Raw genomic sequence first — 14,767 nt, 5'->3', positions numbered from 1 at the left:
ATCTCCCTTAGTATTTATTAAAAAAATATTACATCATAAAATAGATATGTACACGGTTCCAGAATCAAATTCAAATGATAAAAGATGTGGCAAATTCCAGTTTGTAAAAAGTTTATATATTGTTTTATAATAAAATTTGCCTAATTTTCTAAATAAATTTGAAAGCGTTTACCATTTCTATATGAACTACCTAGGAAAAATACATTTTATACTCTGTTTTTTAAAAAGTATAAAAATGATTTTCATTGCCATCTAGAGGGCGCTGCTCGGCTTGTTGTCCGGTCTCTCATTCGACATAAGACAAGTAAGATGGCGGCGATTAATGTGAAAGGCGAAACGTTGTCGTTTTTCTGCTTGTAAATAAGAGTAATAGCATTTTTAAAAGAATCAGCGTATCTAAAAAAGAGAGCCGACTTTGATTCATAGTGTGCTAAATACGTGAAGGTTTGTGACTTATTTTATGACGATAAAAGTGGTTCTTCGTTTCACAATAGACAAAACCCGTCGTCACGAGCACTAGAAGAGTCGAGGCCATATTTATGATGTTATCTGTTGTGTGAGCGTCCTGTGAAACCACATTGATATAATAAATTTCAAAACTAAAGAAATGGTACGTTTCCACACGCATTTGCTTGCTTAGTACTAATATTCATTTACCTGTTCTATCATCGCCAAAGCGCATTGACGCTTCTGTTTCGAAGCGGCTTAAAATCTTGTTTCAATTAAATGTTTACTAGAAAATTGCTGTTTTCTTATTTCCGTAAATATTGTTTAAACGTCGCTGCTTACCAGACCACTATTAATCTTAAACGTATTTGTAAAAATGTATATCTTATAAGATGCATTTCATTGTTATTGTTTATTTATTGAATGTTGTCTTTTTTCAGGAGTGCAAACCATGAAGATATATTTGACGGTCAAAATATGAATACATGTGCTTGAGTGTAGTGATATTTTAAAATATAAAACATTTACATTGAAAGACTATGGATGAAAGTGTGGACTTGTATTGAAATATTAAATTAAAAACATACTAACAACACGGAGGTGGTAATGGATCCAGTAGGACCATGGTCAGCATATGCTTCATACAATCGGCTAGCTGGTGTTCAGGCTGGTGCAGCAAGTGGAGATTTTCATCACCACCTGGCAAGCAGTGGTACAGGCCTAGGCAGTCAATCGGTGCCATCAACCACAAGCCAATTGTTACTTCAGGCAGCTCACACTACAGCATCTCTTGCGGGGCAGTTAGGTTCATCAACTGCATCCCCCTTTAACCCAGGTGGCTTCCTGTCTCCCCCAGCCGTTAGCTATGATGCAGTATTTTCACCATTGTTTCATCATGCAAACCCTAAGCCAGCTCATTACAGTTCTTCTCTTCAACATCGGCAAGTCATAGCACAAGCCCAAGCCGCAGTGGCATCTAAACAATCTTCCGTTGAATCTGAACTTTCTTCATTAAGAGAAAATTACTCTCATCAAGCAATTGCTGCACAAGGGACCTCATTTTTTGATCAGCCTTCGACTCCAGGCAGTACTGCAGGCTTAAGTTGGCAAGGCAATAATCAACTACCAAGCCCTTTTGGTATTCTGCCTCATGAAAGTGTAGTGCCCTCATCACCAAGTCCAGCAACAACAAAAGCAGGAGCTACATATGATAATTTTAATGCTCATTTTGCAGCCGCTCAAACTTTAAATAACCACATTAATTCTCAAATTTCCAATGCTGGACAGAAACCTGCAAACAGATCGGGATCTCCAGCGACAGCATCAAAACAGCCAGTTTCGTCAACATCATCAACATTTTTTCAATCCCCTTCCACTTATGGAAATCAAAGTGAAAATTCATATAGTACAAGCAGTTCAAAAAGTGGAATTTCATCACAACAGGATTATGCGGGAAGTAAGTCTTATTCAAGTTCTGCAAGTTCCGCTGCTCATTCTCAGCAGTCTTGTATTGTGTCAACTCCAACAGTAACTTCATCCCCAACTCCTCCCAGTAAAGACTATCGATCCTCATCTTCTAATTCAACCAGACCTTCAGCCTCTATTTATAATTCTCAATCACCGAAAAGTGCCAGTAGTGAAAAAACTTCACGTCCCTCAAATACTAGTAGTGGCTTTGTATCTCCTACATCCAAGCCACCCCAGGTTCAGACCAAAGCTCAAAGCAAAGTTTACCCTGAACTAAGTAGTGAACAAAGAAAAAGTTGTGAATCAATTGAGAAATTACAGCCACAGTCATCCCCCATAAGTTATTCCATTATGGATGCGCCTGGACGGCTAGGATTTAATAACAGTAATGGTAGTTCTAAGTCAAGTAGAATAGGTAACTCCTCATATTCTTCCTCACAGAATTCAAGTTTTAGGCACTATCAAAGTGGAAATAATGTTGAAACTGAATATCATGTTCGAGCCAAAAGCAGTTCAAGTACTGATACTGGATATTCCAGTAGTAGTTCCCAAAATGGACCTGATTGTAGTATAGGTGCTAAGAGACAAAGTCCTTTACAAACAGCACCACAAACTTCTCCTTTAGGCCATAGGTCTAGTCCTGCATACCCAGTATATCACAGCCCAATGAATTCTATAAATTCACCGCAACAACATACAGAACATTATAGTAAAGTTAGTAATCCTGCACCCCGTTCACCTCTAGATGCATCTATTTCAAGGCCCCCATCCCAAAATAGTCAAGTAGCTTACCCTTCAGTTATAACTAGAGCATTAGGTATTGAACAAAATAAATCATACAGTGAAAGCCGTTATGAACGTAATCAAAGCTCCACACCTAATTGTTGGGAGACAGACAGGCAAAGAAAATATACTAGTAGTAGTGGCAGCAATAATACCAGTAATTCAAATAGTTATAGTACATTATCAGAGAATAATACTCACAATGAAAAGTCATCTCAAAATTCTAGTGATAGGTTAGGATTAAGTGAAAAGCATCATTATTTTGACAGCAATAACGTAGCTTTACAGGATCTTTCCAGTTGTCGTGGTGATCCAATGAGTATAGTTAAAAATTTACAAAGTTTACAACAAAGTTGTCAAGTACAAGAGTCTAAAACAAGTAAAAATTCCACAATTGTGCCTAATGCTATTCCAGCTGCTAAAGTTACCAGACGTAAGAGTACAGAAAAGCCTATTTCACATTCTAATGAGCTCTCAAATGCTGCAGTGATGGCTGACTATTTAGCTACTAGAATACCACCTCCTGCTCATAGTTCTACCACTAACCAACAACAGAATGGCAGCTTTTTTGATTTTGAAAGGTGGAATCTCCCACCACCTCCCCCTAAAATGTTTCCTGGCACATCAGCTTTCGGTTCTCAAGCACCTTTACACGCCACAAACTTTGCTAATCAACATCAAGCCCTTGCAATGCAACATGGCCATGCATTAACATACTTTCCACCCTTTCACTTAGGTCCTCATCCTGATTTCCAATCCTCTGTGGAGTTAACACCTTTATCGTCATTTAGTGAAACTCCACCTTCGGCTTCCTCGTCATCATTTTCTACGCCTGAAACTCGTGAAGAGGAACAGCCTAAGGTGGTAGTACCAAATATAGAGGAAGAACTTGGTTTCCTTGCAGAACAACGAGCAAATTCTTCGTCGACGGTAGCACCCTCTTCACAGCAGCAGAACCTTAACAGTACCTCACAAGACACTACTTCAAAAATTATGGAAAAAAAATTCAATGTTCCTGTCACGGGCCCGGGTTCAGGCTTCATGGCTTCCTATTTAAAATTCTTACAAGGAGAACGCGACACGTCTCCTCCGCCGGCCGGCCGAGGCGCTAGAAAGTCTACTTGGTCGAGAACAAATACCAACAGCAATACAGTCAATAACAAGACATACAATCCGAACGATGTCACAAAAAATCACTGCGAAACGAATTCAACACAGCAAAGTGCTAACGGCGCTATGGCTTCGTCGAACGCTTTAAACACAGGTATGTCTCTAAGTAACCCTGTCATGAGTTCAACGGCGAGTATGAATGCGACAGGCCTTTTGGGTGCTAATCAGTTACACGGGGCGCAGGCGAATCTGCTAGGGTCGCAAGCGAAAGGTGTAGAGTTGGACGACCCGAGATATTACCATTTAAATAAGGATAGAAAAAGAAAGTACGACGGGACAGAAGATTCCGCGTACGAGGCGGAGGAGGAGGCGAGACGGCTGAACAAGCCCGTGCTGAACGTTCCGAGCACGCCCCTGAACGATAAGACGAAGAAGGGGCGAGCGACGGCGATGAACAAGCCCACGCCGTCGGCCGCCATAGCGCCTCAGCCGGCCGCGCCCAAGAAGCCGCGCCCGCCCGCGCCGCCGCCCGTGGCCTCGCTGCAGGCAGCGCCCCAACAACAATACTATTACCAACACCAACCCGAAGAAGGTGCGTTCAATTTATTAGATTTCCATTTGAGAAGTAGAGCGCGATGGTGAAGAACTAGCCCTGAAGCTTGTATGACAGGAGCAAGCTAACTGCCGATATTGGCAGCTCTTGTGAAAACTTGTTACATTTTAACTGTGATATGTAAATTTTTTATTAGATGAAATCTATTATTGCCGACGACTGTAAATAATTTCTATGATAAAAATGTGATGTATCTATCTTTGTAGAGGTTGTTATTTTAGCGTTAGTCTGTAACAAGATTTCACCGTAATAATTGTTGTTATTGATGACACATTATTAGTGCCATTTAATTGTAAATTGTAGAAACTGTGACTCTTGTCATACTCGCTATTGAAGGGGTGCTACCATTAATAATTCCAAAAAATGTGGTATATTTTTATATGGGATTGATACCAGTGGGTGTCTTTTGTAAATATAAAATGTATTGTATTTACAGTATTTGATTTAGTTCGTACTTATGATAGTGTATTCATATATTTTGCTGTTAGCTAAAGTGATTTTATATTATAAGGAAGATGAAATGCATAATACTTTGACAGCTATAAGTTATGAAAAAACATGTATTAGCAGATCATGCCCGGAATATAAGTTTTTGTATTTCTATTTAATTGTTATTTGTTTATGCACAATTCTCAATATTTTATGTAAATACTTTTGTATAATAGGAGGAAAAAACATAAAAATAAATGCGAGTATATTACTGATTATTGTGTTACATAATTTTAGTTTGTAATTATTCCTGGTAGCACCCTTCAATTCGCCAATTAGGGATAACATGTCCATTGTAAAATATTGTTTAAACTTTAATGACAAATTATAACTTTATTTGTACAAAATATTAATTGCAACATGATTGCAATATGTGCACATGTTATCGCAATGGTGAATAGTTCATCATCATCCCTTCCCTCTAAACCTATCCCATTTTATTTACTCATAATACAATGTATTTCCCGGGTAAAACAAATCGCATATTACGGATGAAACAGGTAAATTAAATACTTCCAATTTATGAATTTATTTTACAAATATTTTATTTTATATTACATTAATATTAACACCTACTTCAGTAGGTGCTCATGCAGTCGGCTTAGGGTACGGAGTGTATGGATCATCGGACAATGACGCTAACTCGAACAGGAAATTGCATAACATTAAATCCCATCAGCAGATTTCTAACACGGGTCAAATCGACAATACGCGACCGATTGAAGAAATGCCTTATCAGGTAATTGTATGTTTTATCACTTCTCTACTCAATACTACTTTAATCTTAATTAATATAATTCAAAGTAAAATATGCTTTATTTTAACTTATTATTTTTGTGAATTTTGTAGTCTGGAGAATTTGTTGCGTTAAAAAATGAGCTCAGTGAAATGTGGCCAGCGATATGGAGAGTAGATGGTAAAACTTTATTGCAGAAATACGAGCCTTTTGAAGAGAATGGAAAAGTTTTATATAGAAATATATCCACGGTAAAAAACATTTCATAAACATAGCATGATTTTTTTAATGTTACCATTAAATATTGTATTATTGTATTTTAATATAAAATTTCAGTATACTGTATGGAATCCGGAAAACAAAAAACTGTATACTCAAGTTCAAGTTAAAATACGTTCTCAAACACATTTGGAAACAATAGTTGAATTAGTGAGAAGTGAATTGCAGGGTGATGACTGCCATTTTATAGAAAAAAGAATGCTGGAGACACAAATGTATCAAGAGAATTTTGAAGTGTATATACAAACGTTAATATCACATGCCTTAGATCCGAATTTCTTAACGGAAATATTTCAGGAACAGGGTAAGTTTCTTTTTTTATACATTAAATTCTGTTGTCACTATGTTAGTTACCATACTGGACTGGACACAGATTTTTGTGCATATCTCGTATGTCTGAGATACCCAAGATCTCTTTTCATACCCATAAATGATAAGAGTAAGGCAGAGTAGCATTTTTGGTATGTGGCATCCCACATTTTTGAATATGAGTTTCTTGTGTATACTTACACTTTATTTATTAAAAGAAAAATGCTCGTTACTTTTATACGACTAGCTAATACTATCATTTACGATTTATAAACGAACTACGTAAATCGCAAAATCTCGTTTAAAGATATTTTATATAACTTAACACTATTTTCCCACAACCTCATGATGCCTCATTGGCAACAAAAATTTCACTCAAAAAAGTAATAGTTATGGATAAGCAGGTTATTAGGATATTATTATTATATTATCAACCTTTAACTCGAATATTGACAGTAAACATTTGTTAAATGGCCATATTCTTATTTGAGAATACACTTATCATTATATTTGTTATCGTAACGATTAAAAAAATATGATATAGTATTTTCTTGTGTTTGATTTTACGCGAGTATTATACATTTAGAAATTAAAAACTTTTTAACGGATTTTAAACGCGATTTATTCATTATATTATTAACCCTAAATATAATGAATAAATCATAAGGGGTTAATAACATAATGAATAAATCGCATTTAAAATCCGTTAAAAAGTTTTTAATTTCTAAAATATGATATGTTAAATATACATTTGTTTTACGTTGGCCTTTCCAAACAGTACAAAATGCCTGAGAATTATTTTCTGTCAGTTAATTTATGTATATTTTTTTATACTAGAACCCAACAAATAATTGAAACATTTATAGTTCTACTAGCTGCACCCGGCAAACGCTGTTCTGCCTTACTCTTATCATTAAGGGATATGAAAAATAGATGTTGGCCGATTCTCATAGATACCGGATAAGCACAAAAAATTTCATCAAAATCGGTCAAGTCGTTTCGGAGGAGTATGGCAACGAAAACTGTGACACGAGAATTTTATATATTAGAATAGTATGTGGTTTTTATCAATCGATTTTGAACTATGTATTCAGGTAGTTGTATGGTACCTTGTTTCATCTGCACATATCCTTAACGTCGGAAATACTGTACTATAATAATATTGCTCGATTAAAGATTTTACAAAGTTTTTGTAAAATCTTATGTCTGTTTCATTATGGTTTTTCTGGCTTAGGTAATATAAAGAAAGTGACCTGTCGTTTCACTATAAAATCATTTTTATTTTCTCTCTTTCAATTTACTAGTAGCGGGATGGAGGATCTCGTCGTTACATTTGAATTAAATCACTAATGTGTAAAAAATGACTCAATTTTCAGACGAGTACTTCCTCTCGAACGTGAAGACCGTAGACGAAGTGACGGAGACGATGCGCTCGCGCGTGTCGAGCAGCGCGGGCGGCGCGGGCGGCGGCGGCGCGGCGGGCGCGCGCGCGCTCGACGCGGCCGTGGGCACGTGGCCCGGCCTCAGCGTGGCGGCGGGCGCGGGCGCGTGCCGGGCCTGCGCGCGCCCCGCCGTCGCGCGCCTGCTGCTCTACGGCCAGCCGTACAACCCGGCCACGCTCGAGCCCGTGCAGCCGGACGCTAGGCTCGCATATGAGAAGGTAAAGTGTTATAGGCGTACTGGTACGTAACACTACGCCGGCCGCAAAGATGGCCGCTCGGCCCGGGTTCAATGTGGCGGCGGGCGCTTGTATGATTTGGTCGTTCCTCGCCTGCCGTATAAAGCATACGGCATAACCATCTCAACCAATTTGAAACATTATTTCAATTGCCACAATGTTGTTTCGATTGCCTCATGATCAATTTTTTTATTCTTTGTCAAAAAATGTCATTCATAAATCTATTGAATGGTATAAAAATAAAAATTACATGTTGTTGATAGCATAAAATGTTTTTGTGGGCTTTGCCTCGAGGGGGATTATGATATATTCTTGTAAAGTTAAAAACATACCTGAGCGAAGCTGTTGCAAGTCTATCATATAAAGAAAACGAAAAATAATGATTATAAAAACATTTCAGGAATTCTTAGTTTGTTCTACGTGTTGCGGTCGAGTGCAATTATATTCGAGGATATCACATCAAAAGTACCTAATGTACTCAGAGTGCAGTAAAAGGGTAGCAGAGAAACGGTTACAAAACCCCAACAAAGACACAACAGTTATATTAAATGAGCTATTAGCAGATGAGCCTTGGTTATCTCAGGTAAATATTTTCTGTTTTATTTCTCTGTTTTAATAACTGATAAAACTGTATAGAGCAGGAATTAGATGAAACAATTTTTGAAAGTATAAAAATTTTATGACTTGACAAAATTGTTAAAATGTTTGTCCGATGTAATTTTTAAAATTTTTCCTTTTATTTCAGTTGTTCCGTGACGTACGACATTCGTGGGCGGAGGCGGAGTCATGGGAAAGAAAAATACGGCATGTTATGTCAAGACAAATGATATAACATTGATTATAATGTCGAATCTGAAGTGTACTGTTCAAAATACACTTTATATGAACAATTTTTATTTAATTTTATACCTGTGAAGTGTGTGCTGAATGTATCTAATTGTTTTTTTTATATTTTATAACTCACGTACAGGTTAGCATTTAATTAGCATAATAAAATGGAAGTGGATAAAATCTGATGTTTCATCACATTGTCATCACATATTTGAATAATTTTTTTCTACATTGTGATTCTCAAACTGGCCGCTACTTAGTATTAGTAGATTTAGTGTCGGTGCCATTTTGTTTACAGAACCGTTTTATCATTTTTAATGATTTGATGCTACAGTTTTAGTTCGTTAATGTATTAATAAGGATATTTTTATCCGATTTTATACCGCGTTACCTGCGGAGGTAACTTTAAGTTTCAAAGTTGCAATCATAATATATTCCAATAACAGTTTTGAAACAAGCTCAATGAGTTAATTGAAGACTATATTTTCAGATTACTTACACTGAACCTTACTCCCATCTCATCTTTTATTCTGTGTGTCTGTTTGTCACTAAACTGTTTCCAAGCTGCTGGTCCGATTTTTTTTCTATATGTCTTCAAGGGGATTTGCGAACAATACAATTCGCAAACAAGCGAAGCCGCGGGCTAGTTTTAGAGTTATTAAATCAGATGCAGAAACTTTTATAATATACAATATTTTTTTAAAGTTCTAATGAAAGCCGTGTAACTTTTAAAATAAGTAAGACCCTCCCGTAATAATAATACTTTCGAATATGTAATTGATTTTATACAATAAACTGCCAATAGTTATTTCATAGTTCGCCCAATTGATATAAAAATGTCATGTTATAAGTATGCTATAAAATATAATTATATTTTTTTTATCTCATGGTATTGATGTAACATTAATTTATGAATTCTATAATAAATTACATGTGCATTAAAAACATTTTGAAATTGTAGTATGATGTATACGAAACTTGCCAATGATTTTTTTATTTCTCAATATTTGTTTTAAATTAATCATCTTCTGTTATTATTCAATTAATTTAAAAATAGTTTAATGGTGAGGATCACAATTTTTTTTTAAAGTTTACAGTACATTAGCGAACTAGGCTGGCTTTGTGTAAATGCGAAAATTGCAGTACAGAAATATAGACATTTTAATTAGGTCTAGCATTCTCGCCAAATGAAACGAAGCCTTATATTAAATACGTATTTGTAAACAGCAATACTTGTAAATAAATTTGTTGTGAGTGTCCAGTGCTATTTAAGGACGAAGTCGATTCGGCTGTTATAATATATAAGAATCAGAAATAACTAGAAAATTTATTGATACTTTATTTAATATTGGATATCAACAATCGTCTTTATACTCTTGCCTTACGTTACTTGTGTTGTATATATAGATTTTCTCATGCAATAATGTTTGCTCCGTCGTGGTTGTTCAATACAGAAGCGGTCCTTGCTCCGAAATCACATTTTGATCTAGCTTTTGTATTCAATTTATTAATCAAGCCCTCGTCGGTTTAATAAAATATAATTAGCGTTAATAATTTCATCACAAATATACTAACGATATCTATATAATTTATATAGTATTTTAAATATTTACTTCTATACTTCCATCGATCATATATTATGTTACATTGCCGGTCAAAATCACTTTTGAGAGCAAGAATCAGACAAAAATGTTTTTGATGGACGTCCTTGGGCGAGAACATTTTTGACTGATTTATGCAGTCAAGTGGTTTAACTAAGTACATTGGTCAATATCACTTTAAACATTAAAAGAAAATAAAAAAAGGATCAAATAATTCATATGAAATTTCACCATGAACGTTTAACATGCGGGTTATTGTATAAATACATAATTGGTTTCTGTTTGAGTGGGCAACGCCCGAAAGTCAGTCGCCGGCAGCAGCCGTGGCACGCTGACTTCCCTCGCTCGGCACGAGCGTTAACTCATAGATAACCTTCGTACCTAACACTCTCGTCGCTCCTAGCTAACACATTTTTAAACTAAAGACTATGTAGATCCTGTGTGAGTTCGCTTGTTCTTTCTTTGCCTTTGAGGTCAAAATGTTTTTGAAATATGCCACGGTCAAAAACATCTTTACTGATTTTTCAATCAAGAGTGGTTTTGATGGGCAATGAGATTGACTGTGGCATAATATATAATGGTGAACCATATAAAGCGACAAAAATAAAACCTCAATGTTAATTTCTTCAGTCTTCCAAGTACCATATATCGTGATCATTGTGTGTAAATTTTGTTAGTCATTTAATACCAGATAACATGAGCGCAATAATAACTACATTACGATTGTAGTGTTTTGGCCTAATATATAAGTATTACTCAACATGGTTTATTGATACACTTTTACAAAGAACATTCAAACATTTATACTTAAAAAGGAATGAAATCAATAAGTTGTCGACAAAAATAAAAAGTTGGAAATAATCAGTATTGTTAAATGTTTTGCTTCTTTAATATTGTGATAAAACTATGGATTTTATAAGACATTCCTAATGCCAGAAGAAACTTGTATCAACTAATGTGTCTGATGAGCAATATATAAGCGCTGACATATTACTATGCCAGCCCGTCAAAATGTGACTGATTGTAGAATGTTCAATTCTTAGTTTTTACTTAAAACTTTATACTATAATCGAACAAATGAATGCGATATTACCTATACCTTTATGTTTAAATTTAGTTAAGTAGACGATAATTTGTATAATTCCATTGGGTTGTATAGGTTTAATAAAGTCTCTACACTGATGTAAGCATATAATATTATAGTTTATACGCAGAGATAGATTTATAAGAAAGTTTAAAAGGCGAATGTCATCTGTGGAAATTGAAAAATAAAATGGAAGTATTTATTTTGTCTGGATTGGTCAGGACACTTGATTTTATGTCTATTTTTACTACTCGCATAGAAAACAAACTTCATTTAAATAAACACCTTAATTTACAAACTCATTTTTTATTTTCTTATCATTTGGCAATTAATATATTATCTGACAAAGAGCAGAGAAGAACAGAAGATCGATGGATGCCCAGTGGTCCTGAACTCAAACGCTATAATATATATAATTAATTACTTTTCAGCGTATCCTTTCCGCCACCCAATTTTTTCTGAACCTCTTAACCGACCCGTCTAGGCCTTCAGCGCCTACAAGGGGCGTTATCGCCCACTGAGAAAAACTGGTATAATCTATTGAATTTGAGTAGCTATACATATTACTACACTCATTACTCTTTCTAGTTACTGATAACTAGAAAGAGTAATGCGTGTAGTAATATGTATAGCTACAGTGTAGAAAGAGTAAATGATAAATGTTTTTTTTAGACTACAAAACAATTATTCTTATACTTGTTTGTCTGTTTTTAGAGTTTGACAAATTTGATATGGTGATTGATAGACCAATATTAGGTTTAATTTTTAAGCTTTATTTTGTGTGTTCTTTACGTCAGCAGAGTTAAAGGTTGTATTAATTGTGTAAAGTAAAACTGTGCAAAAAAACCTTAAATGTATGTATGTTAGTAACATTTAAACGGGCTTCTTATATAAGAACTAGATGCGTCACGTAGTTTCTCCCGCGTAAATGAGTTTCCTCTTTGAATCCTCACCTCACCTCAACGTATTCCTTATTATATCAGCAATCCGCCAGTGCCCGTCAAAATCGGTCCAGCCGTGGCAGATATTTGCCGGAACGAACAGCAGGACACAGAAAAATTGTAAAAAAGTGTTGGTGTATGTACCGTATGTATTAAAACATGTAGTAAAAACGGTCATTTCAAAGTTACAACGAGACGCTCCGCTTTTTTATGTGTATGTGTGAATAACGTGGACGTTTCTCTCTCACGCTTAAAAGATGTATCGAATAATGCACCCGAAGCACTTAAAGCATACCGGACAGTTTGAGGCAGGACTGTACAAAACTACGGGGAAGTCCCCTAGAGAAATAAAATAAATATAGCTAGGTGCAGTTAATTTACTAACATATTGGAGGACAATTTTAATTTCGTTATTGTATAGAGCTGTGTATGCAGCTATTTTCCTTATCTCATTTTTTACAGATATCAAAGAAGATCCTTCTAAACACGTACGCCAAATTTTGTAAGTGTATATAGGTATGATATTTACGCATAACTCAAAAACTATCAGTCGGATTGAAATGATTTTAGTTGTATTGGGTATGCTCCAACTTATTGATTAATACAAGTTTCATCTTAATCGGTTCAGTATTTTTTGTCATAAAGAGTTAAATATAGGACTTGGCTCACGAAGGAAAACAGCGTCAGAACGGCTTCCATGCCTTCGCGTGCTTGTGCTTCCAAATGATAGATTTGATGCAGACTGTTCAATTTTGTAGATAACTACTTGTTCTGTGGATATAATCGAACGGTGCTGACAGCTGCGGTGTGATAAGTATTTCTGCTCATTGAACTGGGAACAGTACATTAATGGAAGGGACTTAGATAATGAAAAGAGAAACATTCATAGGATACTTTAATTTGTTTGCACACAGCCTCTATTGAGAACAATGTTAAAGAAAATGAAAAAGCTTGGACCAAATAACACAATTTGGTATCGATATACACATTTCATACTTTTTACAATGTCTCTTGGTTAATATTGATTCATTTAAATACAATTAAAACAAAAATATCAAAAACAGCGCATTGAAGTTAATAAAATTATAAAATACAATTAGCCAGGACCAATGGTGAAGTTGTAAAGTTATGTATTTATATTTAGCATGTGCTGTTGGGAGCTTATTTGGAAGATTGTATAATTTGAACATTTACACAACAAAACATAACACCACAGTGAGATTGTTTTTTTAGCAATAAACATATAGAAAATAATAATAACTTAGCATAATTAAGTTAAAATTAAACTTCTAACATATATAGCAGATAGACAAATTAAATTTGGAAAGATCCCAGTAGAGAATTTATCAATATGTGCATAATTTATCCTGTACTTAAGTTTTATCACGAGGACGAGGCACGCACGAGGTACTGAGCGGAGATGGCCAACGCGGCCAAGGGAGCTCTTCCGAACGTTTCGTCACATTGTGTCACTCGCATGACACTAACCTATACATCATGAATCTAGAGTTAACGTAACTTACAATAATTGCATATATCATACATCTAAATTCAAGTAACTTATTTTTTATGCAGTTTCAAGTTTTATTATTTTACTTTTTTTTTAGGATTTTTTAATTTTTTTTTTTTTATTATCATAATCTCTTTTTGTTGTTGCCACAGCACGTTGTTGCCGGTGAAATTTGCCTTTCACGAATGATTTTGTCTGATAGAAAAGTTGGTTATGTGAAGCCGAATCTCTCATGATATTCAGAATTTATTCAACATTTTCTTGTTTGCGGTTATACTGGGGGCGTGGCGCGCGGGGGGCGCCACGCGGCGCTCCGCGGGGGCCGCCTCTGCCGCGGCTCTTGAAGCCGCCGTGATATCCCTGCGAGTTATCATTGTACCTGTCACGTCCACCGTTCTCGTTCTGGTGGCTGTCGCCAGTGTCACCATTGCCATAATATCCATCATTGCCACCCCTGTTCTGGTAGTCTTTGTGTCTATTCTGGTAGTTGTCATTGTACTGCCTGTTGTGGTATCCATCCTTGTTCGGTCTGTTTTGATACTCACCATGTCTGCCATGGTATCCATCATTGTTTTGCCTATTTTGGAAGTTGCCGCGACCTCTGTATCCGTTTGATGTCCCGCGACTGTTGCCGCGATACCTTCTAAATCTATTTTGTCCGTCTCCTTGGCCTTGTGTTTTACGTTCAGCATCGTCACATTCAGGGCTTCTGCTGTCTTTATCATCAACTTCATTCTTATCTTCTACAGGGGTAGGAGACTTCTGTTCCTCTGTTGGGGATTGTTCAACAGAGTTTGTTGGAATTTGCTCTTCATGCATGACAGGAGCTTGCATGTTCTGAGGTGGAATATGATGAGGCTGTGCATGAATGGGTTGTGTATGTGATTGT

At 35.9% G+C, this 14,767-nt stretch overlaps 2 protein-coding genes across 6 annotated transcripts in view; one reads left to right on the top strand and one right to left on the bottom strand.

Annotated features, from left to right (window-relative positions):
• The first annotated feature begins 274 nt into the window (after nucleotides 1–274).
• Nucleotides 275–11,564, top strand: LOC119833699 (dentin sialophosphoprotein-like). Of its 5 annotated transcripts, none has more exons than XM_038357853.1 (9): nucleotides 277–610; nucleotides 888–1,903; nucleotides 3,602–4,399; nucleotides 5,491–5,648; nucleotides 5,759–5,896; nucleotides 5,982–6,228; nucleotides 7,610–7,893; nucleotides 8,312–8,494; nucleotides 8,657–11,564. In XM_038357853.1, exons 2-9 carry the CDS (start codon nucleotides 1,054–1,056, stop codon nucleotides 8,741–8,743), a joined length of 2,745 nt encoding a protein of 914 aa, XP_038213781.1. In that variant the 5' UTR covers nucleotides 277–610; nucleotides 888–1,053; the 3' UTR covers nucleotides 8,744–11,564. The 5 variants fall into 5 exon arrangements, with proteins under 5 accessions (XP_038213778.1, XP_038213779.1, XP_038213776.1 ...); XM_038357852.1 differs by having other exon boundaries at nucleotides 3,584–4,399; XM_038357850.1 differs by having other exon boundaries at nucleotides 275–444; nucleotides 888–4,399.
• Nucleotides 11,565–13,250: 1,686 nt separating this feature from the next.
• Nucleotides 13,251–14,767, bottom strand: part of LOC119833213 (caprin homolog) — a 4,189-nt gene continuing 2,672 nt past the window's right edge. Inside the window, exon 5 of the mRNA XM_038357136.1 lies at nucleotides 13,251–14,736. Within this exon, the coding sequence (XP_038213064.1) occupies nucleotides 14,125–14,736 (612 nt within the window). The 3' untranslated portion in view covers nucleotides 13,251–14,124. The remainder of the gene's footprint in view (nucleotides 14,737–14,767) is intronic.

The sequence above is a fragment of the Zerene cesonia genome, chromosome 17, assembly GCF_012273895.1.
Source record: "Zerene cesonia ecotype Mississippi chromosome 17, Zerene_cesonia_1.1, whole genome shotgun sequence".
Lineage (NCBI taxonomy): Eukaryota > Metazoa > Arthropoda > Insecta > Lepidoptera > Pieridae > Zerene > Zerene cesonia.
The sequence above is the reverse complement of the archived record's forward strand: the minus strand, read 5'-3'. Positions and strand labels throughout refer to the sequence as shown.

What these genes read in the sequence shown, in the direction of transcription:
- LOC119833699 (XM_038357850.1), top strand. Translation starts at nt 1,054, where the DNA reads ATGGATCCAGTAGGACCATGGTCAGCATATGCTTCATACAATCGGCTA. An exon ending in TATATAGAAATATATCCACG is followed by an intron (nt 5,897 to 5,981) that starts GTAAAAAACATT and finishes ATAAAATTTCAG; the next exon opens with TATACTGTATGGAATCCGGA. An exon ending in GGAAATATTTCAGGAACAGG is followed by an intron (nt 6,229 to 7,609) that starts GTAAGTTTCTTT and finishes CTCAATTTTCAG; the next exon opens with ACGAGTACTTCCTCTCGAAC.